Source organism: Panthera pardus, unplaced genomic scaffold (assembly GCF_024362965.1).
Source record: "Panthera pardus isolate Hobbes unplaced genomic scaffold, ASM2436296v1 HiC_scaffold_20, whole genome shotgun sequence".
NCBI classification, from domain to species: Eukaryota; Metazoa; Chordata; class Mammalia; order Carnivora; family Felidae; genus Panthera; species Panthera pardus.
The window spans coordinates 90,277,668-90,302,848 of record NW_026526766.1 but is presented as its reverse complement, the minus strand read 5'-3'; the positions used below and the strand labels follow the sequence as shown (position 1 = coordinate 90,302,848).

General features: G+C 63.5%; 4 protein-coding genes across 6 annotated transcripts; 3 read left to right on the top strand and 1 right to left on the bottom strand.

Annotated features, from left to right (window-relative positions):
- Nucleotides 1-350: 350 nt before the first annotated feature.
- Nucleotides 351-7,871, top strand: PPP1R26 (protein phosphatase 1 regulatory subunit 26). Its single transcript, XM_053908496.1, is given in 3 exon segments — nucleotides 351-702; nucleotides 3,207-6,494; nucleotides 6,497-7,871. Coding segments are annotated over 2 exon segments (3,495 nt in total). The 5' UTR covers nucleotides 351-702; nucleotides 3,207-3,713; the 3' UTR covers nucleotides 7,211-7,871.
- A 3,117-nt stretch (nucleotides 7,872-10,988) lies between these two features.
- On the bottom strand, nucleotides 10,989-15,519 carry PIERCE1 (piercer of microtubule wall 1). The gene is made up of 3 exons (XM_019434989.2): nucleotides 15,347-15,519; nucleotides 14,453-14,531; nucleotides 10,989-12,239 (listed from the first exon to the last, which is right to left on the bottom strand). Exons 1-3 carry the CDS (start codon nucleotides 15,502-15,504, stop codon nucleotides 12,051-12,053), a joined length of 426 nt encoding a protein of 141 aa, XP_019290534.1. The 5' UTR covers nucleotides 15,505-15,519; the 3' UTR covers nucleotides 10,989-12,050.
- A 230-nt stretch (nucleotides 15,520-15,749) lies between these two features.
- On the top strand, nucleotides 15,750-19,015 carry MRPS2 (mitochondrial ribosomal protein S2). Of its 2 annotated transcripts, none has more exons than XM_019434985.2 (4): nucleotides 15,750-15,852; nucleotides 16,509-16,634; nucleotides 17,291-17,420; nucleotides 17,914-19,015. In XM_019434985.2, exons 1-4 carry the CDS (start codon nucleotides 15,792-15,794, stop codon nucleotides 18,554-18,556), a joined length of 960 nt encoding a protein of 319 aa, XP_019290530.2. In that variant the 5' UTR covers nucleotides 15,750-15,791; the 3' UTR covers nucleotides 18,557-19,015. The 2 variants fall into 2 exon arrangements, with proteins under 2 accessions (XP_019290530.2, XP_019290531.2); XM_019434986.2 differs by lacking the exon at nucleotides 15,750-15,852 and adding an exon at nucleotides 16,143-16,240.
- A 112-nt stretch (nucleotides 19,016-19,127) lies between these two features.
- LOC109258281 (uncharacterized) lies at nucleotides 19,128-24,076 on the top strand. 2 transcript variants are annotated; one of them, XM_019434988.2, is made up of 4 exons: nucleotides 19,128-19,434; nucleotides 20,993-21,177; nucleotides 21,667-21,726; nucleotides 22,601-24,076. In XM_019434988.2, the coding sequence occupies exons 1-4, from the start codon at nucleotides 19,216-19,218 to the stop codon at nucleotides 22,836-22,838; spliced, it is 702 nt and encodes a 233-aa protein (XP_019290533.2). In that variant the 5' UTR covers nucleotides 19,128-19,215; the 3' UTR covers nucleotides 22,839-24,076. The 2 variants fall into 2 exon arrangements, with proteins under 2 accessions (XP_019290533.2, XP_019290532.2); XM_019434987.2 differs by having other exon boundaries at nucleotides 21,631-21,726.
- Nucleotides 24,077-25,181: the final 1,105 nt, after the last annotated feature.

Below are 25,181 nucleotides of genomic sequence, written 5' to 3'. Positions count from 1 at the left end.
GGCGGCCCCCAGCGCCGGCCCCGCCTCCGGCAGGGCGGGCGTGGGGGGGGGGGGGGTCACACGTCAGCCACCCCGAATTCCCCGGCGCGGGGGGCGCCCCGGGCCGGAGCGAGCCCGGGCGCGCGGGGCGGGGCGCGGGCGGCGCGGCCGGACGCCGGGCGGGGGGCGCGGGAGTGGGTGTGGGGGCGCCCCGCAGCCGGCCGGCAGGTGGGCGCGCGCTAGCGGGCGGGGGTCCGGCGGGCCGCGCGCCTCCCCCGGAACTCGGCCGTGCCATTCCCATGATGCCCAGCCACCGGGCACGGCTTCCGGAGCGCGGCCGCCGGTAGGTCCGGGGAGGGGGCGCTGCCGCCGCCCGCGCCCGCCCCGCCCCGCCCCGCCCCCGGCGCGCCCGCCCCCCGGCCCCGCGCGGGCACGCCGCCTCCCCCGCCCTGCCCTCCAGTCCCCTCCCCTCCCCTCCCCTCCCCTCCCCTCTCCTCCCTCGCTCCCCGGGGCGCGCGCGCGCGCGAGCGCGCGCGCGGGCGGCGGGCCGGGGGGCGGCGAGGCCGGGGCGGGGCGAGCGCGGCCGGGCCGGGGGGTTGGGGGGGTGGGGAGGGGGGCGGGCGCCGGGCTGCCGCCCGGCCTGGGTCGGGGAGCGCGTCCCCGAGGCGGCCCGGCGGCCCTCGGAGCCGGCGGCGCGCGGCGGGCGGGCCCAGGTGCGCGCAGGTGAGGCCCCGCGGCGGGCGCTTCCGGCCTGGCCGGGCTCCCCGCCCCGAGCACGGCCGCGGGCCCGGCCCTCGGGCGGAAAGGCGACCCCGCCCCGCGCCCCGCGCCCGGCCGCGGCTTCCGGGAGGGTCGCGGGGCCTCGGCGGGGCCTCGGGCCGCCAGCGCATCCCCGGCGCAGACCTGGGCGGAGGCCGGCCCCGCCCCGCGGGAGGTGCCCGGGCTCCCCTGGCCGAGCGCCCCGGGGCCGGGCCCGCTGGGAGGGTCTCGGCCGCTGCGCCCCCGGACACAGGCGGTGGCCCGGCAGCTTCGCGGGAGAAGAGCTCGTGGCGACCCTGTGGACCCACCTCTCCTGGCAGGCCCACGCCCACTTGCCCCCCCCCCACCCCCAGGCCCTCCTTCTGGGCCTGGTACCCTGACCCTCACCATCCTCCCCCACGAGGGGAAGCTGCCACCTGAGCGGGAAGGACAGGAGCTGAACCACTCTTTGGTGAGCCGAGAAATGTGCTTGGGGGCATTTGGTGCAGGGAGCCAGACTGTTCAGAGGATAAGCCAGCTTCTGTCCTCCGCGCCCCCATGGAGTCTGGCATCCACACTGAGATGCCCGGGTGCCCCCCCCCCCAACGCGCTTCCAGCTTTGGCACCGCGTGGCTTTGGGGTGCAGGGCTGGGTGGCCCCACTGGCCACCCTCCAGGCCTGGTTTGGGGCTCTCGGGGTACAGGGTGGCTATTTGACAAAGCTTCGGCTCACAGTTCTCTCCAAGTATAGTTTTGGGGAGTTTTTCCGAATGATTCATCTTATGTAGTTGATTGTTTTAAATACGCAAGCTGTCGCTGGAGATTCCCTGTGAGTTTTTTACCTCATTCTCGCACTAGGTGCTTTGACAGTTCAGAAGCCTCCTCACTGGGAGTCTGAGCTCTCTACAGCCGTGCAACCACGGGAACACGGTGAACACGGGGAGACCAGTGTCTGTCCTTCCCCCAGCTATGCTACGTGGTATGGAGATCACTGCAGCCCAGTGCCTTTGGGTTCGTTGCCGCGCCCGCTTTTAAAAATTGTATTGCGGCTTAAGTAGTTAACATTCTTGATATAGACTCTTCAGAGCCCGAGGCTGACGCGAACATCTCATGATCTCTGTCATTTTGCTGAGGCAGCTGGAATAACCCCCACTGCAAGGTGGGCACAGACTCCCCTAGCCAGTGAAAGAGCCCTCTCCCCACCCTGTCGTCCCCACCGGTCTGTGACCCCGGGAGCCTTCCGGGAGGGTGATGTTACGTGAGAGATTTGGGGCCGCAGTGGGATGCCGGGGTCTGAGAACTGGCAGATAGCTTCACATACTTCCTCTGGTACCAGATCTGTAGCCCAGGATAGTTGTGAATTAGCTGTGATTAACTGTCTTTGGTCTCAGGGTTAAGTTTTTCCAAAATTCAATTTCAAGCCCTTAAATTAATGCTCTTTCTAAAAAAAAAAAAAAAAAAAAAAAAATCTGTACTAGCTGAAGTTTCGGCATCTGAATTAGACGTTTCTGATTTTCTTTACCCTGTGGCAGTCAAAAGTCTATTTTAAAAGTCGGTAAAGGAATGGGAAGGGGGGAGGGGAGGGGAGGAAGACCTAACCCCTGAAATGCTTTACAAACATTGGCTCCTGTGTTATCCCACCGAACCTGGCCTTGAGAATTTCAAGTGATTGCAATAAATGCTTTTACGTAATAGTTTCGCTTTGGGGACACACGAATCAGTGATAGTGAACGGCTTGCTTCTGAAGCTGTTGTGCCCTCTGGTTAAGTTGCACCTGTTTGGGCAAGTCTGTGCCTAGGTTGCCGGCCACGCTTTTCTTGGAAAGGACTGTGGTGTGTAAATACAAGATGATGTGCTCGTCGGGACGGAGGCTCCTGGTAGAGAAGGGTCCATGTTAAAAGCAAAGCAGATACACAGGCCGGTTCCGGTCTGTCCACTGGGGTTCAAAGGCGGTGACAGCCGTGCCCGGCACTATCCTGGGGTGGAACTCAGTTTCCCTGTTGCTGTAAATGCTGCAAAGCTGTCTTGCATCACAGATGTTTTGCATTCTAATTGGGGGGGGGGGGGGGGTGGTCAGAAATCAGGGATCAGAAAAACAGGTTAGGAATGACCAGTTAGGTGACGTGTCTTGTATTTTCTAAGCGACTCTCTACGGTGCCCGTCACATCCCCCTCTGCAGCGGTCCCTGACCTTTAGCGGAAGGGTGCTTTGCAAACAGGTCCTCAGAACCGCTCCCAGGACCAGCCCAGCGGTTCCGCTGACGCAGCCACCCTCGGTCCGAGATGCGGGAACCGGAGTAACCACGCAGGATGAGAAAGGGCGCGTGACAGCGTGTGGGACGGCTTCTCTGCCGATTAGCAAAGAATGATATCAGCCCATGAGACCGCCTGGCAGTTTTTAAACAAAAAGGCTGTAGGCTCTGTGGCTCTTTAAAGACTGTCTGGGGAATTCGTTTTTTCATTGCTCACGGCACATAACTTTTTATTTCAGGGGCTTGTTTTCCACATGGAGAAGGAAACTATCCGCGAAGTCACCCTGAGCTTACTTTCACACAGTCATTCTTTTTAACCTGCGGAGACGCATACGCGCACCTGATCCCGTCGGCACCTGTTGGCAGCCTTTTGCGGCAAATAACACCTCGCTTCCCGCGCAGAGAAGACGGAAGGCCGAAGCAGGAACGCAGGACGGGGCAGAGACGCTTGCGGGGGGCCTCGGTGTGAGCCCGGTGCCCATGGCTCGGGGGCGGGTCCTTCCGCGCCTCCCCCTGCAGCTGCGCGGACCGAGGCCCAGGAAGCATGAGTGACCTCCCCCCCGCGCCCCCGGCTCACCCGGCACCGGATTCTGAGCCGCCTCTCTGGACTCCAGCCTGGTGTGCCGTTTCTCCGTGGCCGCGTGCGCCAACAGAGTTGCGATGACCCCCCCTCTTTCCTCCCAGGATGTGAAACGGGCAGAAAAATAAAGAGTCGCCTTTCCGCACGTCCCTCCCCGCCTGCTAGAATGTTTCTCATGAACGCCCCTCCTGTGGTTGCTCTCCAGTCGAAATGGGAGGCCTTTGGCACACCCGGGGGCTTTAGGTTTCCCGGGGGCTTCGCAGAGCCGCACGAGGGCGTTGCGAGGGCTTCGGTGAGTGCCCGAGTGCAGATGGTCATTAGCACGCTGCAGAGCCACGAGGCCGCTCTGGGCATGAGCAATGAGCTTGCCCTGCAGAGAAGCCAGAGGGCAGAGAGAGGCCGGGACGCCAGGCTGGCCGCCAACCCCGCGTTTGCCGCCTGTGGGCTTGCTGCCGATTTTGCCCCCTCCAGGGAGGAGGAAGCTGCAGCCTTTGGCCCCCTGGTGCTGGATTCGGACAGCGACGATTCCGTGGACCGGGACATCGAAGAAGCCATCCAGGAGTACCTAAAGGCCAAGGGCGGGGCCGCCCAGCCGTCCGGGGCCGCAGACGGGGGCAGGCGGTGCAGACCAGAGGTTCCCCGGAGTAGCGCCCCGACGGCCCCGTGTCCCCCGAAGCTGGCACCCAGCTCAGGGGGCGCCCCTGGCAGCCGCGTGCGAGCCGGCCGGGACCAGGGCTCCGCCTCCCCGGCGAGCGTTAGCAGCGATGACTCCTTCGAGCAGAGCATCCAGGCAGAGATAGAGCAGTTTCTGAACGAGAAGAGACAACACGAGACCCCAAGAGGTGACGTTCCCGTGGACACAAAACCAGACCCCGGCGATAATCCGGCCAGACCGGCGTTTAGCTCCAGCAAAGAGCTGGCGGTCAGGGCACACCATGCACCGGGTGTGACTGGAGCCTGCAGGGATTTTCTCTTCCGGAAACCCCCCAGGCTGTCGAGGGTGAGCACGCGGCCCCGAGGCCTCAGGTCTAAGGCGGCTGTGGAGCCTGCGGAAGCGGCCCAGAATAAAGGTACCATCAGGAGGAGCGCGGGCCCCGGAAGGAGGGCGAAGCGACCCAAGAGCACGGCCCCGGTGCCCGAGGCGTCCGGCTCCAGCAGTGACGATGGCATCGAGGAGGCCATCCAGCTGTACCAGCTGGAGAAGAGGAAGGAGGCGAGCGGAGACGCGCCGCAGAGAGCGCCCTTCGCGGAGGGGAGGGGGCCCGACCCTCCCCCACGCGGCACAAGCCACTCCACAAAAAGTGCCTTGCCCGAAACCCACAGGAAAACACCAAGCAGGAAGAAGCCGGCGGCCCCGAAGGCCGTGGACCTCCGCCCAGGTGGCCCTGCCCCTGACCCCCCCTCCAGGCCCCCCAGGGAACCCAGAGCTGCCGAAGACGAGCTTGCCGAACGGCCGCCGTGCGGGGCAGAAACATCCGCCGAGCTGATGTGCGCGGAAGCGATCCTGGACATTTCCAAAACGATCCTGCCAGCCCCCGTGGGGGGCGGCGAGAGCCCCCCGCCTGCCAGCCCGCTCTCCCACCCCCTAGCCCTGCCTGCCCGCTCCGACGGGGACAGCAGCTCCGTGGACAGCAATGACAGCATCGAGCAGGAGATCCGGACGTTCCTGGCTCTGAAGGCTCAGTCGGGGGGTTGGCTGGCCACCACGGAGAGCCGCCCACAGTCCACACAGAGCCCACCGCCGTCGCCTGGCCCCGGGGTCCCTGTCTCCAAAACGCTGGGCCTGTCGCTGAGCTGCAAAAGGAAACGCAGGGGAGGCAGCAACGCTGTGCGGCCGTCCACACCCAAGAAAACAAGAGAGATGGTGCAGGAGGGGGCCCAGGCCGCAGACCACGGCCCCGGGAACGCACAGCCCGGCCGGGCCCCCAGGACGGAGGGCGAGACCAGGGGCCAGCCCCTCTCCTGCAGGCCACTGGAGCTGGGCGAGCAGCACGGTGGCCCGGACGCGAGGGGCGGCGGGTGGCCCGGCCACGGGAAGGCGGCCGCGGTGAGGAGCACCGGGGGGAAGGGGAGCTCAGAGGACAAGAGCAGCTCACTGGACAGCGACGAGGACCTGGACACCGCCATCAAGGACCTGCTTCGGTCCAGGCGCAGGCTCAGGAGGAGGTGGAAGGACCCCAGGGCCGCGTGCAAGAGGAAGGTCAGGTTCAGCACCACTGAGACCCAGTGCGTGTATAAACTCGGGGGCTGCCAGAAGGACTGGAAAGACAAGAGCCCTCCTCTGTTGAAGAGTTGCCTCTCCAAACCCAAAAAAGACAGCAGAGAGAATCAGGTGAAAACAACTTTGAGCGTCTCCTGCAGGGAAACGGAGAGAACGCGGGCAGACGGCACGGGGACCGCGGACGCGCCCCCGGTCCTCCAGTCAAGGAGAAAAGCGTCCGAAGGGAACTCGTTCTGCGGTGACGCAGAAGCCTGTGAACTTCAAGGTGCGAGCCCCAGCCCTGGGCCCCCGCCCGATGACAGCAGCTCTGTGGACAGCGATGACAGCATCGAGCTGGAGATTAGAAGGTTTTTGGCCGAAAAGGCCAAGGAGTCCGGGAGCGGTTCAGAGGCCCTAGGAGGGGGCCCCGCCGCCCCGGGCACACGGAGCATGCCCAGGCCCGAGCTGCCGTGCCAGAAGGTGTCCACTCCCGCCCCGGCCCTTCAGCCCGGTGTGTGCACACAGAGCCAGCGGGGCAGGGGTGGCCCTGGGGGCACGGGGAGGGCCTTCCTTCCAGGCGGGAGGAGCGGCCCCCTGGCGGAGCAGGCCTGCCTCCCTGCGGCCCTGGCCAGGCGCACCGGCACGGCCGGGGCCCTGTCCGCCAGAGGGTCGGCTGCCGGTCGGAGACTCATTTGCACTCACAGAGATCAGAGCCCGCGAGGGGCCGGGGGGTGCCAGAGAGCGTGCTCTTGGCCCGCCGCCCCACTCACGTCGAAGCTGGCGTCCGGACGGAAAGCCCCGGTGCGGCCTTTGCTGTGACCACACGGGGCCGGAGCCCGCGGACTCACAAGCCGGGAGCGGACGGCCTGGGGGGCCCCCAGACCGGCCTCGCCCTCCCGTGGGCCGACTTCGCCCACCAGAGTCGGCTGCAGAGCACGTGGGCGCTGAGCCCAGAGGGCAGAGAGGCCGTATGGAGAGGGGGCCTCGGGGGCCAGAGAGACCAGGGGCCGGAGGGCCAGGACCCCAAGAAAGGCCTACCCTTCGCAGGCTTCTCCTCACTGCTGTCCACACAGTTATTCCACTTCGGGAAGAGTGTCTCCTGGGGGGGGAAGCAGGCGGGAGTCTTTAGCCCGCCCCTGAGTCTGCCCCTGCAGGGCCCGTCCTTCTCGGCCTTCAGAGACACGCCGGCTGGCCACAGCCCCGTGTCCGGAGGCTCGCGCCTGCTCACGAAGAAGGAAGGCGGACGCTGGCCCAGCCGGAAGTCACAGGCTGCGTGCACCCTGCACGCCAGGAGGAACTCGGGCTCTGAGGACGACGGTTTGGACCTGAGGTACAGGCGGAGGGCCGTCGGTGGAGAGGACGAGGCCCGGGAGGCCGTGGGCAGCGACTCGAGCGAGCTCAGTGACACGTCCGTGGAGGAGGGCGGCGGCCCGGCGGCCAAGGGCAAAGCCCTCCAGCCCTGAGGACGCGTGCTGGCTCTGTGTCCTTGTGGGAAGCGCGTCTGTGTGCGCCCGCTGCTCGCGAGCCTGGGCCCGGAACGGGAAGGCCCCCTGCGCAGCCCCGTAGACGGGTAGGCCCGCCGGGAGCGGTGGTGTTATTTAACAGATGTGTCCTGGAAAATAGGGTTTTTGTAGCCTTTTTGTAAATTATTTAAAGTGCTGTAAAAAGTATTTTTGGAAAATGCTGTTGTTTGGTTTTGTAGGGCATTCCTAACTGCCGCTTTCTGTGGTCTGTGTGCGAGGCTTAGATTAGCGGCCACTTGGCTTGGCCGTCACAGCCAGGGCTCAGGTGACCCTGACCGCCAGTGTGGCCGCTGGAAGGGTCTGGCTGTGCCTGGGAAGGCAGCGGTGGACGCCCGCCCTGAGCGTCCCAGAAGCGCCCCCGGAGGCTTCCGTCGGGAAGCTACTGGACAGCTCTTGTGACCTGAAGGCCGCCGGTCCCGCGAGGCCAGGGCGAGTCCTCTGAGCGCTGCGGTCGCCGCCTCCGCAGGAGAACATTTCAAAGCACAACGGCCAGCGGGCGGACGGACTGGCACCCGAGCCTGTGTTGTTTAACGTCCAGCCCTGTTCAATTCCTGTGTGATTCTAACAGCCCAATAAAGCCCTTTTCGTATGGGAGCCACTATTCCTCGTCGTCAGTCACGGTCTGGGAAGGTGACGTCCCCTGAGAGTGCCCTCCTCCCCGTCGGCGCTCGGGAACACACGAGACCGGGGCCGCTTTCCTTGTTGTGCCCAGACGTCTGGAGAGCCCTGGATGAGGCCCAGCACCCTCCAGGGACCGGGGCCTCGCCAGGGCGTGCCTGCACACTCACTCATTCACACTCACACACACTCACACACTCACACACTCACGCACTCAGCAGGTGCGCCAGGCGGCTTCCCCAGGGCCCGCCTCCCCGAGGCACGATGGGCCTGGGCCGTTGCCTGCGCTGTTGCGAGTGGGGGGGAGGCCTTGCGGAGGGGGGAGAGTGTGGCTTTCCGTGCCTCCTGCTCAGAGGCTGCCGGGGAGACAGGAGGGGCTGCTGTCGCGTGGGGTGGACGCTCAGCGGTCATGACGTTGACGTGCAAAACGTCCGGCAAACGTTTTTGTCTGCGGCCCTGAGTTTTACGACTCACTGTTGCATTCAGCTGACGGACCTGGACAAGGTTTGCTTTGCAGCTGAGTTTAGTATTCAGACGTGCAAGTGAATTTTCTACAGGCTTGTGCACCCTGGGGTTTAGCGACGGCCCCTTCTGCACCCATAGGCCGGGGAGCACCCGTGGGCCCTCAGCCTGCAGCCCGCCCTCCGGCCCGCCCGACACCTGCAGGGGTCCGTCCGCCAGCCCCGTGGCCGGCTCTTAAGTCGCTTTGGTGCCCCCCCGGAGAAACAGTTCGTGTGATCCATGCTTTACATTTAATTTTGAAGAAGTGCTTTTAACACTTGGAAACGAAAATCAGCTTGTTTTGTATATAGGAACTGGGTTTTTTTTTAATGCAAATGAGTCCAGCCCTGCTTGTAAATCTGCTTAAGCAGCTCGTCTTACCCAGAGTGGCCTTTGTGGGACGGGATGGTGACTAGAGGACCCTCCTGTGCACTTAGCTCTGAGTACCCCCCTGCCCCTGCTGCTTGCTGTCTCCTCTAGGCCCGGCACCCTTCACGCATGCCTCCTTCCTGCCCCCGGGTTCCCGCGGCCTCTGCGACACTGACCCCCATTCTGCGTGGGGCACCGCTGTTCACACACGCCTTGTTCTGACACACACCAGGCACAAGCCTGCTTGGGCTGGTCCCTCCCAGGGACCCTGTGCCCTAGGTCAACTCTGGCGCACGCTGGGGCCCAGGCCAGAGGTTCCCCCCGCACCATCTCTGGGAAGGGGGCCGTGGTGGGGTGAGTGTGCGGGACCTGACGCCACAGCCCTGAGTAGCAGTGTCCAGGGAGCTGCTGCACAGGGTGCCGAATGTGCACCCACCTCTGCGGGCAGGGGGACCGTGTGTTCCCAAATCAAGCCTCGCTTCCAGGGGAAGGAGGGGTCTGTGTGCCTGGGGCCAAAGGTTCATTCATTTAATGCAAAGAAGGAGAGAGGCCTAATGGGCACAGTGGGAAGAGAGGTAGGGAGGGGAGGGAGGGTCCCGGGGGTTCAGACGTGAGGTCCATCAGGAGAGGGAGGGTCTCCTACAGCCAAGGCTCACTCCCTCCTTTTATGACTCAACATCTGAATTCTCGGCAGGTTTCTGGAGCTGAGACACAGTCGCCTCGGGAAATCGGGCCCTAAGTTTAAGTTCTAGCGCCTTCTCTGCTCATATAAAAAGATGAAAAGTATTGTGCCCTTGCTCCCCGCCCCCACCGCCCTCCGAACTAATTTCAGGGCCTGTTTAAGGGACCCAACATCCACCCTGCAAGCCACCACCGGGTTCGCTCCAGGGAAGGCGGACCCGGAGCGGGAAATAGTCTGTTATTTGCAGAGTCTTTGGGTTTCTGCCATTCGGTGCCCTGGACAGACGTTCCGCCCAGCGTGGACGCATTTCCTGTGTGTTTGGAACCCTGTGTTCTCACCGACTGCGACCGAGAGACAAAGAGTTACTGATGCGCATGGAAATACGTGTTCAGCGCGTGAAGCCGCTGCCCTTCACCCCACCCGGCAGCCAAGCAGCGGGGGCCTAGTGACGCCCCGGTTCTCTGCGTCGCGTCTCGTGGTGGAAGGAAACAGCCCGACCCGGCCAGGCCTCCTCGTGGGTCAAGACAGGCTTTCCTGACGTCACAGTCAGGAAACACAGAGAGGCCGTGCTGGCCTCTTCCCTAACTGTTCTGACGCGGAGTGAGGACTTTGAGAGACGTCAGGATTGCGGCCAGGGAGGGACGGGGTCCTTCCCGTGATTCGGGCACCCGGCCCCCGCGCGTCCCCGCGGCCTTCCGTGAGACCGTCCACCTAAACGCTCTGCGTCTGCCCTCAACACATGAAGATTCCTGGTGGAAGACGTGCCAAAAGAGAAGTTTATAGGCACCGGAGTCCCCGTAAGACTTGTGTGCAGCGTCGGGGCCAGGGCTGCGGGGTCCCCTGCCCGCGGCCACGCCTCCCCAGACGCACCCAAGGCGGGCTCCGCGTCGGGCAGGCCTGGGACTCGCCCCAGGTGATGACGTCGAGGTCCTCCGAGAACCCAAGCCAGCAGACGGGGGTGCGCCAGGACGAGGACGCCGGGAGCCTGAGCTGGAGACGCTCCCGCTCTCGCGGGAAGACGGGCATATATGTTCTATCAAAGTTATTTCTGGTTTCCATCTTCCCAGACATTCATTCTGCTTACAATGCACGTAGAGTGTAGCTTTACCTCACTAGCATCTCTGACAGAGCAGTTTATCGGCCGTGACGCGTCGAAGCACCCAGCACCTGTTAGGATGCCCAGGTCTGGCGATGTCGGCTCCCCTGGCACCCCCAGCCGGCCGCAGGGGCGGCCTCTCCGAGCGTGGCACTCACCAGCTCCGACCAGGAGGAAAAACGGCTATCTTGCCAGCTAACTTTGCCCTTCCCCGGAGTCCCCAACCTGCTTTTCATAGCTGCCGAGGGAGGAGTTCATTCTTTTCGGGGAGTTTAGAAACTTGGTTAAAAAGGCATTCTTTGTCTTGTGTTTATTTCAACAGAGGCTCAGCACAGAAGCGTCCCCAGGATTTGGGTATTTTTTAGTGAAGGGTCGTGGAAAGTAATTTTTGGCCTGATGCCTGGAGAGCCCACTGGTTTTGTGGCTCAGAAAGATAACGCACAGACCCTGGCTTCAGGCTCAGCTTCGCATCTTTTTATTAAGAATATCGACTTTCTCTGGAAACCATTTCCGTTCCAAATGGGACATTAAGCCTGTGGCCAAAATGTCTACTTCTGTGTATTAATAATCAAAAGGTTTTAATGAAGAAATAACCAGTCATGGCGTTTCATTCCTTCCCACTCTGACGGGACCACGATTTTTGTAAAGGAGATAGCATCCGTGGAACGTAACCGTGGCCTCTGTCTAGAGCGAGTGCCTTCCGGATTTCCCATGATGAACACGTCCTGCTCTCGTACCTCAATCGATCGAGGACTGCAGAGAAATCAACGTGCATGCACTGTCATTGCTACCCCACCCAGAAAATGCGTTATTCCCTGCCTGCCGGGTTTTTTCTTAACGTTTTACTGAACATTGGAAATGAACACAAAGGGACAAGTCCCACGGACACATCACCCCCTCCAACCGCGAGAGGCGCTGGCCAGGCCCGTTCCACTGATCTGGCCTCCCGGCCCTGCCCCTCTCGGTGGCTGCAGGATGTTCCCGGGGACTCCACGCCGGCCAGCATGCGTCAGGGACAGGGGGCTGTGTTCCTGCCCTTCTTCCCCGCACGGCTCCCGTCCTCCCTCCAGGCAGGGCATCCCACCCTCCCGATTTCCACCAAGGCGCTTTAGAACAGGAAACCCACTCCGGGATCTGTCTGGAGTGTGAAACGGCTGCCGAGAAAGACACGGGGGACAGGGGAGGGGGGTGGGGGTTACCCAGGCCTTCCTCGTGCCAGGCCAAAACTTGGGTCCCAGGACGCCCACGGTCCTGTTCCCTGATTACAGGTGAGTCCAGAATTCAGAATGCTGCGACTTTTTTAATGGAAAGTCAAGCCACTAACATCCTTCCCAGCTCAGAAGTAAAACGAGCACATAGGACGTTACTGCCCCGTCCGCATGTTTTCCTAATGTAAAGAGCAAACATTGTCAGGGAAAGCAGTGAAGTCTGCACCTTCACGATTGGGCAAATTACGGGAGACGGGGGGCAATGTGTCAGGTCATTGCTGCTGGTGTCAGGGGACCCCTGACCTCTCAATCGCAGATGGAGGGCCTGTTGACGTTGTAGCTGGGGTGGAAGTTGAAGCGGTCGTAGGAGGTGATGTAGTTGTCGGGACCCGTCACAACGCTCTTCTCCACGCAGACGTTGAAAGTATTGTTCCGGAACATCCCACCGGCCGCAAGTTGTCTGGAAAACTTGCCCGAATTTGGGTAAAATACCTTCTGGAAGTGGCAAGGGGACACAAGAATTAATGGGGTGTGCAGCCGGTCATCGGGCATTTCTGGAAGAAGAGCAAGAATTTGTAAGAAAATGTCGTCTCCGCCCCCAGGAAGCAGCGACGACGTCAGGGTGGGCAGAATGGCCCAGGCCGTCCCTGTTTACTTTTTTTTTTTTTAATAATTTTATTGATTTATTTTGAGAGACAGAGTGTACACGCTCAGGAGGCGAGGGAGTGGGAAAGAATCCCAAGCAGGCTCAGCGCTGAGCCCGACTCGAGGCTCCGTCCTGTGAACCGGGAGATGGCGACCTGAGCCGAGATCGAGAGTCGGACGCGTCAGCGACTGAGCCACCCGGGAGCCCCCAGACCATCCCAATTTATAGGTGACGTCTGGGAACACTTACTAATAGCTCGCTACGCACGGACTGAAGGACCGCTTACGGGCCACCTGGGCGTAGCACGGCCACTGCTGGCCCCAAGCCACCCCAGTTCTGCTCGGACCAACCGTGCCACCAGATACGCATCTGGACCTCTCTGAATGTCAGTTTCCTCTTCTGCAGAGAAGAGCCAAAGTCGACACGCGTGGGTTTCAGCCCTGAGCGCGTACGTGAATCCCCTGTAGAGCTGTAACACGCTTCTGATGCCCACGCCCCACCAGTGCAGGGGTGCGGGGGGGCACTGCCTTAGTGGGGTGAGGGTGCGGTGAGGACCACCCCCAGACAAGCCCGAGCTCCCGTGTGCAGGCGCTAGGGTGGTGGGGATCAGTCCAACAGCACAGCATCATCGGGTGACCCTGGGGCGCCCGGGCCTGGGGCTCTCTGCCAGATGGCTCACCCTGGACAGGTGAGCTGTTCTTTAGCTAGCCTCCTGTCAAGATCGCTGGCTGTTGTGTCTCCTTGGCAGGAAGCGGGGACAAAGAGAAATGGCTTCCGTGCATGTTTTTAATAGACTGTCTTTTCTCGGGGCAGAGGCTGTGGGCTCCAGAGAAATTGAGTGTGGAGCGCGGAGTTCCCAGATAGCCATCACGGCCCCCTCCCCCCCCCCCCCCCCCCCAGGGCACAGACGGCTGCCCTGAGCGTCACTGTGCCACGTTTCTGACAGCTGAGCCGACGTCCACACATCCACGCGTCACTGAAGTCCACAGCGTTCGTTCATCAACGTTCACTTTTCGTGTTGTACGCCTTCAGCGGGATACCGTTCCAGTATCGCAGAGGACAGTTTCCTCGCGGTATCATTTTTCTTTTCAATTTTTTTCCAATGTTTATTTTTGAGAGAGAGACAGAGCGTGAACAGGGGAGGGGCAGAGAGAGAGGGAGACACAGAATCCAAAGCAGGCTCCAGGCTCCCAGCTGTCAACACAGAGCCCGACGCGGGGCTCGAACCCATGAATCGGGAGGTCGTGACCTGAGCCAAAGTCGAATACTTCACCGACTGAGCCACCCAGGCGCCCCTCTGGAAACTTTCTGGACACATAATCTCCCAAGAGCTCTATCCCCCATGTAAAACACGTAAATAAGCGATATAACCAGACCTTTTAAAATGATGACTATTTTGAAGGAAAAAACCACACTGTCACCCCAAAATGGGCGGCCCTACTGTCCTGGGTATCCAGGGGATGCTTACGCTGGTGCATCTGACCCCTCACCTGGGCCCAGGAGGGACTTCAGGGGAGTTTTAGAAGGCAGTTCTAGACCTCCAGACTGTGGAGTCAACCTCAAAAAGGGGGTGGGGGGGTGCCCAAAAGTACACGGATCCCCAGATCCACCAATGTGCCTTGTCCCGTTGCAACCTGTGCTTTTTCGCTGGCACTGCCTCTTAAGGTCACGAGTTCATTAACATCAGGCATTATTACAAAAAGGAGGCTGCCGATCCCTTATTTGCTTCCAAACTCAATGCCTGAAGGTGCCGGGGGGGGGGGGGGGGGGGGGGGGAGGGGGGTGGTGTCTATGTAAGAGGAGCCAGCCTTTGGGGACGTCTTAAGGCCACTCTACGTGCGCTGATCTCATCTTCAAAACACTTCGTTGCCAAATTCACTTAGTTATTTCTACCCGGCCCTGTGTCAAAAAGATTTGAGGTGCCCCCTCCCCCTTTGTGATGTTGGAACTTTGGGCCCCTCTGGACAGCCCCCCCCATGTGTTGCCCTTTTGAGAAATCCAGGGTTGCAGCCTCCTCCTGGAGATGCCCCCCGCCCCCCACATACGCGTGCTTCCCGCTTACCGGCATCTCGTGCACAGTGGGGGCCCTGCTCCCGTAAGCTTGGTTACTGGTCCTGTACACGGAGACAGGCTCCTTGGTCCTGGCAGATGAGAAACACACTCTATTTTCCGTGCATTTATTCTAATTCTGCCCAAGCCGCGGCCTTAAAACATCTGCTTGATGGAGCTCTGTCGGGAACACCCCAGGCTGGCAATGCAGCCGTGAGCGTGGGCTCCCTTGGCCCGCAGGTTCACCCTCCCCGCCCCCTCTGCTCACCTCTGCCCTTACTCTCCCCCAAGGCAGGCCAAAGTCCTAAAGGCAACCCTCGCAGGGTCTTGGCACCTGCCATCACTTCCTGGACAGGCAGGGAGGTCAGGAGCTGCGGCTCAGCTGCCACACCCCCGCTGGGGGGGGGGGGGGTTGGGGGTCGTCCACTCCGGGGTCTCTGAGAGAAAACACGCCTAGGGTCTCTGATGCTGACCCTGAGTTGAACTGAGTGGCTGGGTTCGGACATCAGCTCTGTCTCATGCCTCCAGAGCTTGAGCGAGATACCACCTTTCTGCATCCCAGTTGTCTGTCCTGGGACAGGATAACAGCCCCCGGTCCACGGGATGGCAGGGGAGACTAGGTGAGGGAGGGCAGGGGTCTACCAACGGCCCAGGGTTAGCCATGAGCAGCTCAGGCGTGCCGGTGGCGGCGCCTCCCAGCCCGGAGAGGTAGGACTTATCCCCGCCACCCCGGCCCCTCCTGCACTGCCTGCAGGCCCCTCGCTTGTGCTTTCGGAGGACTTTCTCGCCCATTTGGTGGTAACAGCTGGGCGCGGGGCCAGGCCGCGGACTCGTGTGTGCGGGCCTAGTGAGCGGAGCCGCCACCCAGCCCCAGCGCGTGCCCGGTGGCCCCTGACTCCGTCCTCACCCGTAGCCCCGAAACCACTCCGGGTTGTTGAACCTGACCGGCAGATCCCCGTCTATGCGGTAGTAGTCGCTGGTTCTCTTCGGGGGCGCGGGGGCCGGGGCCTCGGGGGCCGGGGGCTCCGCAGCCTCCGCGCACTCTCGGGGGTTCGCCTCGGACATGAGCCTGACCGCGGCGTCGGTGGGAGAGCGCGGGCATCCGCGCGGCTTCCCGTTGCCAGGCGACGGCCGGGTCACCTGACTGGGCGGTCGGGCCTTAAAGGCGCCGCGCCCACGGCCTTCCCAGCCGCTCCCCTACTGGCCGGGGGACCCTAGGTCTCGGCCTTCACCCGCAGAAGGCCCGCTTCCAGCTCCACACGCCGTTTTACCGCGTGCCTGGGTGTCCCCGGCCCCGGACGTCAGGCCCAGCCCCCTCCGCCCCGTACCCGGCCTCTAAATGCAGACTCCAGATGCGCCTAATCTTACGGGAGTCCCCCTGGGAGACGACGGGTTGTGTTGGACTGGCCCGAGGTGAGGAGGGCCCCCACGGGGACGGCGGCTCATGCGGGGTGCAGGGGGCGAACTGGGGGGACAGGGCCGGTTCCCCTACACCCCGTGCTTCCCTACACCCCGCGCTCGCCCCGACCCCGCCGGGCCGCTCCATCCTCCCGTGTCCGTGGCGCCCGGGCGGGCGGCGGGCCGAAGTCGGGCCCGGGGCTCACGCGTCGCTGGCCTGCGCGGCCGGACCCCGAGCCGAGCGGCGGGGAGCGCAGAGGCACCTCCGGGCCGGCAGGCGGCGCTGCGGCCGGGGCGCTGGCGGCGGCGGCGGAAGGAGCGCCGCTCCCAGAGCTCGTCCCTGCCGCGTCCGCCCTCCGCGCCATGGCGCCCGCCGCGTCCGTGTCCCGCCTGCTCGGCGCGGGTGAGCGTGCGCGGGGGCCGGGGGGCGCGGGCGGGGGGCTCCGGGGGGTGCGGAGCACAGGGCGCGGGCGGGATCCCCGGGGACGCGGCGGGACGGGTCCGGGCCGGAGGGCACGGGCAGGGGCGCGGGGTGCGGGCGGGGGGTGGGGACGGGGGGCGGCGCGACGCCTCCCAGGCCTGCGCGTCACGCAGCGCCCGCCGCGCGGGGACCCAGGCCCCCGCAGGGACAGCAGCCGGGCGCGCGCGCCACCAGCCTGCTCTCTCCCCAGGTGTCTGCGCCGGGCCGCTGCGGCCGCGTCTGCTCCAGAGCGCCACCCCGGGGCGGGCCCGGCCGAGCGGCAGGACCCTGGCCAGCGCTGCGACCCCCGCCGTCAGGGAGCCCGAAGGCAGCATCGGTAAGGTCGGCCCCTCTGCGAGCCTAGGGTGTTGAGGGGACCGCGCCTGGCCTCCCCCGTTTGGGGTTGAAATCGTCTGCCACGAGGAGTTCTGAGTGCCCTGCCATTAGGTGTGAAGGCCCGGAGGGGTGCGGACCCGGGAAGGAAGGGGCAGCCTGCCTCCGTCTCCTGCCCCCGGCAGCCCCGTGTGCTGGGTGCACCCGCACGTGCACTTTCAGTGGCCTGAGCTCGTGCCTCGCTGCCCTGCCCTATCATGCGCTCTCATCTGAGGATGGGGCTAAGGCCACTGTCCTTCCCGGGCGGGGGGAGGGAGAGCGAATGGTGGCCCATGTGGCTTGGCCCCTTGGGAGGTGCCCTCTGGACCGCTGAGCCCTCCCTGGACGCCTGATCGGGACCTTCCTCTGGTGACTGGAAGGCACGCCCAGGACCGGCCTGGGCCCCTCCCCTTTCTGGGTATAGACTTGACCAGGGTTACCCAGGAGCAAAGCCAGGGTCAGAGCCTGGCTGCAGCCCCAATCTCCTGGAAGGGACCCCGTGGCCTCCGGCACTTTGGTCAGCTGGAATTACCGGCCCTCCCCCTCTCCGGCCATGTTGCCTCCCTTCCGGTTGGGAGCAGGGGGGCCGCAAGCCACAGCACGCTCTCCTCCCCACCCCAGATCTCAACGACAGGATCCTCAACGAGCCCCTCAAGCACTCTGACTTCTTCAATGTCAAGGAGTTGTTTTCCGTGAGAAGCCTCTTCGATGCCCGGGTGCACCTGGGGCACAAAGCAGGCTGTCGGCACAGGTGACAGACACGGGGGCCCGGTGTGGTGGTGCCTGCGGGGCCCGGGGACCCTCCTACCTCGGGATCCTTGGAGTCCAAGGCCCTTTTTGCACTGGCGCGTTTCGTCCTCTTCCAGACGGGGCCACTGAGCCCCGGGGAGGAGCAGGGGTTGATTCTCAGACTCCGCTTTGGCCCCCATGCTGGACTGTGTGCTCAGGGGCACAGGGCGGAGGCTGGCGAGGGAGGCAGCGGTGGCGCATTCACACGTTCAGATGTGTGTGCGGCGTTCCTTCCGGTGGCATCCCCACCCCCACTGCCTCCCGGCCATCACTCGCCAGACAGGGGCCCCCACTGCCGTCGTGGTTGCGGGTTGCAGACTGCGCCGTCCCCGGGGATGGTTGCCCCAGAGGGTCCTCCACGGAGGGCCCTGGCGGGTGGTGGGCGTTCAGACCAGAAGGCGCCCAATTGGCCACGTGGACTTTGCTCACCCTTGCCTTTGTGGGGTCTCCGGCAGGTTTATGGAGCCGTACATTTTTGGGAGTCGCCTGGACCAGGACATCATTGACCTGGAACAGACGGCCGCGCACCTGCGGCTGGCGTTGAATTTCACGGCCCACGTGGCCTATCGCAAGGGCATCATCTTGTTTGTGGGCCGCAACAGGCAGTTCTCACACCTGATCGAGACCACGGCCCGGGACTGCGGCGAATACGCCCACACCCGCTACTTCAAGGGCGGCCTGCTGACCAACGCCCCGCTCCTCTTGGGACCCAAGGTCCGCCTGCCAGACCTCATCATCTTCCTGCACACGCTCAACAACGTCTTTGAGCCCCACGTGGCTGTGAGAGACGCAGCCAAGATGCAAATCCCCACCGTGGGCGTCGTGGACACCAACTGCAACCCGTGTCTCATCACCTACCCCGTCCCCGGCAACGACGACTCTCCCCCGTCCGTCCACCTCTTCTGCAGGCTCTTCCAGACGATCATCAACCGGGCCAAGCAGAAGCGGAGGCATATGGAGGCCCTGTATCGACTGCAGGGCCAGGAGGGGCCGGGGGCCCGGGGCGGGGGGCCGGCTCACCCGCCCTCCCTGGGAGCATATCCCGGCGACAGGTCCTCTCCCTTGCCCGAGGAGAGCGGCAGCCACGCCTGTCCCTGAGCCAGGAGCCCCTTGCCTTCCCCGGCCGCAGTCCTTAACGGGTCCTGCGGCTCTTGACCCCGACTTGACCTCTTGACCCTGCTGCTAGTAACGGCTCCTGGCAGCCGCCCCCCCCCCCCCCGCCCCGCCCGGGGCTCCACTCGAGACCCGTGGGTCCCAGCGGGTGCACAGAGGGCCAGCAGCCAGCAGTCCGGAAGACACGCTCGTCCTGGAGTCCGGAAAGCCTCGCTTACACCCTAAATTCAGTCCCTTGTGTGTCGGGGAGGCCCTCCCACCGAGTCGCCCTTCATCGTCTCCCAGACTGTGCCGAGGTTGGGCTGCGTCCTCCACGGTTTCTGGGGCTGTTCTGGAACCGGAGGCCGCAGGGCCAGCCACCTAGAGCATCCCATCCGGGAGGGGGCGGGCCGGGCAAAGCAGACAGCAGGATCCCAACGGAAATAAAGCTTTCACTTGGACGGATGCGGCTTTGGGGCCTGTGGGTTGCACGGTGCGGTTTATGTGCCTCTGCTCACCAGCGTGGCGTCCGTCAGACCGCCGTGGGCTCCACGGAGCTCACGGTACTCTCAAGCTTCACGGGGATGTGAGGGGTGGAGAGGGCTCAGCCCCTGGGGACCCGCCCGTCAGTGAGGCCGCCCCGTGGCGCACACGCTCTCGTGTGCATGGACACCTGCCCGCCTGTGCTAGCCCGCGTCGCGCAAAAGCACACGGGGGCAAGAAGAGGGGGCCCAGTGTCCACCCGGCCTCTTCCAGGGTTGGGGCAGGGGTGCGTGGTGGAGGTCCCTGCTGTTTTCCGTTTTCCGCGCTTCGTGATTTACAAGGTGCAGGGAACGGGGCGCCCACTTGCCCACCTGAAGTACGAAAATGCAATTTATGGGAAGGTAAGTGCAGGGGTCCCCCCGGGGCTTCCACCAGCAAGTACTTCCTACTGAGTTCTGACAGAAGTGCTTGGTCCCCCCCCCAATCCCTTGGAGCTCCAGAGAGGCCAGCTGTGGGGACACAAGACCCTCAAAAGTGAGCACCATATAGAACTATGCGGTGAACAGGGCCTTCCTGGGGCCTGTGTGGGGCCCCTGTGAGGCCTGCGGGTGGCAGAGAGCCCATGCCAGCCTCCAGAAACAGGCCACGGGGGGGTGGGGTGCAGCTTGGGTCGGCGCAGGACCGTGAGGGACACGGGAGGCGGCATTGGCCCCTTTTCTGTCCCGGGTTTAGGGGCTGAATGGAGGGCACTGGTCGCCACCCCGCCGTGCCATGGGAACTGCGCCAACGGCCTGCCTGGCCCTGCCATCCTCTGTCCCCTGAGGGTCCCCTGGAACCTGTACAGTGAGGACCAACAGGGCTACCAGGAGTTGGGTTTTGGTTTTTGTTTTTGATTTTTTGGACTGTTTATTTTTGGGGGAGAGCGCGAGCAGAGGAGGGGCAGAGAGAGAGAGAGGGGGCAGAGGGTCCGAAGCAGGTTCCACGTTGCCAGCACAGAGGCCGACCTGGGGCTCGAACCCACAAACCACGAGATCATGACCCGAGCCGAAGTTGGACGCTCAACCGACTGAGCCACCCAGGCGCCCCCTGGGGTAACAGGAGTTATGACTGGCCACCGCAATGCTCCCCGTACTGGGAGTGCTGGGGGGTACAGGGCAGGCAGGGTGCCCCCTCCTGAGTGGATGCCTCAGGGGACACGCAGACCCAAATCATCAGGGCACCTTCAGGGCAATGAGGACCCAAAGAAAAGGCTCGGGCTTCTAGGACAGCAGGGGTGGGGGATTGAGGGCCGCTTCTAAACTGACATAAAGGTGACCCTGGCAGGAGGGCACCTCCACGTTTGCCACCCTGGAGACGAACCCCAAGAGAGCCCAGGAGCGGCCAAAGGAGACAGTGAGTGTACTCAAGGCCGAGAGAGCTGGGGGACCGGCTCCTGAGTCAGGAGAGGAGGGGTCGCCCCCAGCCCTTCCCCCCTGCCGCTGCGGTGGCTGACATGCCCACCGGACCTGACACGGGGCCATGCCCCGACCAGCGGGGGTCTCGAGGGAGCTGACCACGGGGACCAGAGCAAAGGCCTGGGAGAGCCGGGCTCAGGGTGGGTTTGGGACCAAGGTGAGGGTAAGTGCCATGCCACCAGTGAGGGCCAGGAGCTCGGGGTGAGTGTGGGTACGGAGGGGGCTCCACAACCAGTCCCGGAGGCGGCCACGGAAGGCCACCTGCCCAGAAGCCAACCAGGTGACTCCCCATGGTCCCGCCCACGGCTTGCGCCTTGAGGGGCCATAGTCCCCACCCAAGGAGTCTGGGCTCCTCCCTACCCCCACCCCCACCGTCCAGCCCCAGCCTTGGCCAGGTGGGAGTCACCCTTCACGTGTTTGTAAGATTAGCGAAGCCACTTCAGGACGTGGACAGGATTATTTTTACACTGTATTTTGAACTGTCCCTCCTTTGTCCAAAACCTAGCCCAGTTGTGAAAATGATCCAGCCCTGCCCCTGGATGAGACCCAGAGGGTGTGGACGGCCAGTGCAGACACCCTGAGGCAGCTGGGGGACCCAGGGCAGTGCTCTCTCCTATGTCCCCGTCTCCCTGCGCACCTCCCAAAGGAACGCCACCACCCAAGAGGCCCGGGACCTGCCACTCAGAAAGGGTGAGCACGGCCCCCGCACAGCACAGCGGCTCCCCACCCTCTCCTGGCACCTTTTTGAGCCTCAGGTGTCTCGTGGGAACCCTGGGTGTCAGGAGGACCACCCCACATGGGGTCGTGTCCCACTGTTGGGACAAGTCCCCCACCCTGTGCCCGGCCCGTGGAGGGGGTTGCCTGGGGCTGCCGTGCTTCTTCTCTGCCTCCGGCCTGGGTGTCCCGTGCCTGGGGCGAAGCTGCTCTCGCCCTCGATTCCATACGGGGGACCCATCCTGGGGGTGGCCAGGGAGGGGTCCCCGACCCCCTCGGATGTCTGTAAGATGCTGGCTGGGCTTCGTTCACTCAACAAGTGGGCACGGAGCCCCTTCTAGACGTTTCGCATACCCCAGACCAGACTCTACCCTCCTGGGCTTCCGTTCTCGTCCAGAAGTCAGCCAGTAACCCTAGACATCATAGCAGGTACGGTAGATGTGATGCCCTCACGGCCTCCTCTAGATACGGATGCATCCTTCCTTATTCTGACGAGGACGGCGGACCCCAGGACCAACTGAAAAAGTGAGCGGACTTGGGAGCTGATGGGAGGACTCCGTCTCCAAGGTGGGGGACATCTGGGGCGGGGGCGGGGGCGCCGGGCAGAGCCGTGGCTCCCACACGAGCTGTGATTCCTGCTGGAGGGCCGAGGGGTGGGGGCCTCTCCTGCAGGAGGAAAGGAGTCAGACAGCCGTGGCTGGGGTCCTGGGCCCTGGGGAGCAGAAGAGAGGCCGGGGGCTGAGGTTGGCCCCTGAGAGAGTGGGTCCCCCCCACAGCCCACCCAGCCCTTCCTGCCCGGCCCCGACCCGGGGTCCCACACGGAGGCGTGGGGGCCACCTGCTCAGCCATCGACCTCACACGTCAGTCCCCTGAGTCCAGCTGCCTGGACTGAGAATAGTGTTCCTGAGAATAGTGTCTGTGGGGAGAGGAGACCCCCAGGCGCCTCGAAGGCAGTACGGCAGCCATGGGTGCAGGAGCTGGGGACGAGGGGCCATGAGAGCCCACGCAGGCTGGGCGGGAGGACGAGGCCTGTTCCCTCCTCCTCACACACTTACGCAGCACCTACTGTGTGCGGCCAGGGCAGGGACAGGGCAGACACGGCAGCCCTCCGCCGTCCCGGAGTTTACGCCGTAGCCAGGAGGCCCCCGGACAGACAGAGGGGAGGGGCAGGCCTCCCTGAGGAAGGCAGGGGTGCCCACACCGTCGATGGAGGGCTCCCTCCCGTGGGGACGGCCAGGCCCCCGCCTCCTGACCGGACCTGCCCCTGCCTGGACGGCCAGTGGGGGTGAGGGGGGTGCTCAGGTGGGCCTGGCCTCTGGATGGAGGACCCGCAGGGGGCCGTGTGGAAGGAAAGGCCGGGCCGCTGACTCTGCTGCCTGCCCCCCGCCCCTCCCTCCAGTGCCATCTCCCCCATTCTGGGCACCTGGCTGGACCCGTACTCGGAGGACTTCTGTCAGCCCCCAGACTGGTCTGCGTCCCATCTGGAAGCAGCAGGAGGTGAAGGCAGAACGTTGAAGACGGCCGGGCAGGGCTATGATGCGTCCGGGCCGGCTGCCGGTCGCTGTCTTTGCAGAGCAAACTCAGGAGATCGGCAGAAAGCTGGTCAGTGGGGACGCCTACTCCCTCTTCTCAACTGAGGGGCAGGTGCATGAAACCACCAGCGTGGGCCAGTGTGGGCTCAGGACGAGGGCGGCCACCGAGGGGTTTCCAGATCCAGGGACTGGAGATGGCCAGGAAAGTCGTCCTGTCCAGATGCCACCCAGGCCGCCCCCAAAGCCCTCGTTCTCCAGACTCGGCCTGAGGAGCCGGAGTCCACGGAGGCCGAGCTGAGGGCCGGAAGGCTGGCGGTGGACGCATATGGGTGTGTGGGGCCGGGCGCTGCTGGGCCAGGCAGAGAGGAGCCCCCAGAGGCTGGTGTGGGACCAGGAGCGAAGACCGGCCTCTGAGCACCCAGTGGGGGACCGCGGTCCGGAAGAGGTCCAGGTGTGGGTTCCTGGGCAAGAGCTTCTGGAAAAGGCAGCAGGATATTCCTTTCTTCGGAAACGCCTGTCTGGAAGGCAGGCATGTTGATCTCCTCTTGCGTCGTCTCCGGAGCGAGCGGCGGTTCCGGCCCCGGATCCTCTCCGATCTGAAGATGGAGATTCAGCTGCAGAAGCAGCAACGGAACTGAAGCCGCATCCAGAGCCGGCGGCATTTCCATCAAGAGCAGGAGTCCCTCCTCCAGACCAGGAGCCGCCTGCACCCAGCGGCGCCCGCCTTCTGCTGCGGCTCCAGGAGAACCCGAGCCAGGGCCCCACCCGCTGGGAACGTAGACCCGACCTCTGCGCTCGATCTTGCAGAAGACCTGGAGCCAGCTGGGCACCCAGCAGCCCTGCAGGGAGCGCCTGCCCCTGCCCCCCTCCGTCCCTGCCCCTGCAAGATCCTGGAGCCAGCTGGGCACCCAGCAGCCCTGCAGGGAGAGCCTGCCCCTGCCCCCCTCCATCCCTGCCCCTGCAAGATCCTGGAGCCAGCTGGGCACCCAGCAGCCCTGCAGGGAGAGCCTGCCCCTGGCCCCCTCTGTCCCTGCCCCTGCAAGATCCTGGAGCCAGCTGGGCACCCAGCAGCCCTGCAGGGAGAGCCTGCCCCTGCCCCCCTCCGTCCCTGCCCCTGCAAGATCCTGGAGCCAGCTGGGCACCCAGCAGCCCTCAGGGGAGCTCCAGCTGTAGAACTACCCTCAGTGCCAATGCCTGATACACATTTTCAGCCCGATGCCCCACCAAACACTCCTTCCTCTCCCCTGTTATGGTTTCTGTTTTGTGTTTGTTTTGTCTATTTTTGTCTTATGCTGTTTTCTACTTTAGACTTTAAATAAAATCACTTCTTTTAAATTGTGCAATTCCTGAGCACTGAGTCCACTCACAACACTGTGCAAACACCACAGAATATCGTTGCAGAATATCTCAGTCCCCAAGGGACACCATGTACCCGGAGCCCTCACTCCCCGTTCATGCCCTCACCCAGAACCCGGGAAGCCCTAATCTGCTTTCTCTCCCTGTTCCATTCCTTACCCTGGATGCTTCCTATAAGTGGAATCTCACAACAGGTGCCTTGTCTTGAATGAAATAGCATTTTTGCTATTTGAAAGGGAAATTCCCCTATGGATTAAAGATTAGATGTAAAACTGGGTCCCTTTTAGTAAAAATGGGGACAATCTTGGAGACCCCTTTTTGTGCTGTGACACCACAGCCTGACGCCAGCCGGGACACGGCTGGTCCTCCCGTGGCCCAAACAGAAACCGGGAGATGCAGAAGGCTGGACGGTCACACTGCAGCGGGGAGAGCATCCCTCACAACCCAGGGCCAGAAAAGTTCACAGGCCTCTGGACCAAACAATGCACCAAAGCCAGTGTGTTCCCCGGGATGGAGACCAGACCCGTCCCAGTCCAACGGGAGGCGACCCCCATGGGAACAGGCATCAGAGATGCAGGGCGTCCTGGGGTGGGACTCTGGCAAGTGAGACCCGAGGGAGGCAGTGGTGGTCACCTTCAGACGGGCAGGTTTCTGGTCTGGGGACCAGCAGCCCAGGTGACGATGTGAGGAAGCAGAGGCCCCAGGCAATCCCCAGCGAGAAGTCCTTGTCCTGCAGGGGACCAGCTAGCCCAGTACTGGGAGAGCCCACAGAGCCCCGGTTGGCCTTTCCCTAGCCCCATGTGGGGCCCCAGGCAGGTTGGTCAGCTCTGCTCCCCTGAGTTCAGGGGGAGCCCTCAGCGGGTGGTGGGGTCCCCCAGGAAGAGGGATCCTGAACCCCAGGATGCCAAGATGCAGGCCCGCGGGTAGGACAATCCAAAGTCAAGGAGATGGGCTTCCTGACCCAGCTCGTCTTACTTGTGACCCAGGCTGTGCTATTAGCCTCGGTGTCCCCATCTGTGACATGGGGACGTAACGGGCCTTCTAGATGGGTTGGCACATTCCCTGAGAGATGAGATGGAATCGTGGCCTGGT

Coding starts and splice junctions, on each gene's coding strand:
- LOC109258281 (XM_019434987.2), top strand. CDS start 19,216: ATGGACACCTGCCCGCCTGTGCTAGCCCGCGTCGCGCAAAAGCACACG. Junction 19,435..20,992: donor AAAATGCAATTTATGGGAAG/GTAAGTGCAGGG, acceptor TCCAAAACCTAG/CCCAGTTGTGAAAATGATCC. Junction 21,178..21,630: donor GGACCTGCCACTCAGAAAGG/GTGAGCACGGCC, acceptor ACATCATAGCAG/GTACGGTAGATGTGATGCCC.
- MRPS2 (XM_019434985.2), top strand. CDS start 15,792: ATGCGCCTAATCTTACGGGAGTCCCCCTGGGAGACGACGGGTTGTGTT. Junction 15,853..16,508: donor TTGTGTTGGACTGGCCCGAG/GTGAGGAGGGCC, acceptor CTCTCTCCCCAG/GTGTCTGCGCCGGGCCGCTG. Junction 17,421..17,913: donor AAAGCAGGCTGTCGGCACAG/GTGACAGACACG, acceptor GGTCTCCGGCAG/GTTTATGGAGCCGTACATTT.
- PIERCE1 (XM_019434989.2), bottom strand. CDS start 15,504: ATGTCCGAGGCGAACCCCCGAGAGTGCGCGGAGGCTGCGGAGCCCCCG. Junction 14,532..15,346: donor GAGTGGTTTCGGGGCTACGG/GTGAGGACGGAG, acceptor CTCATCTGCCAG/GACCAAGGAGCCTGTCTCCG. Junction 12,240..14,452: donor CCACTGTGCACGAGATGCCG/GTAAGCGGGAAG, acceptor TGCCACTTCCAG/AAGGTATTTTACCCAAATTC.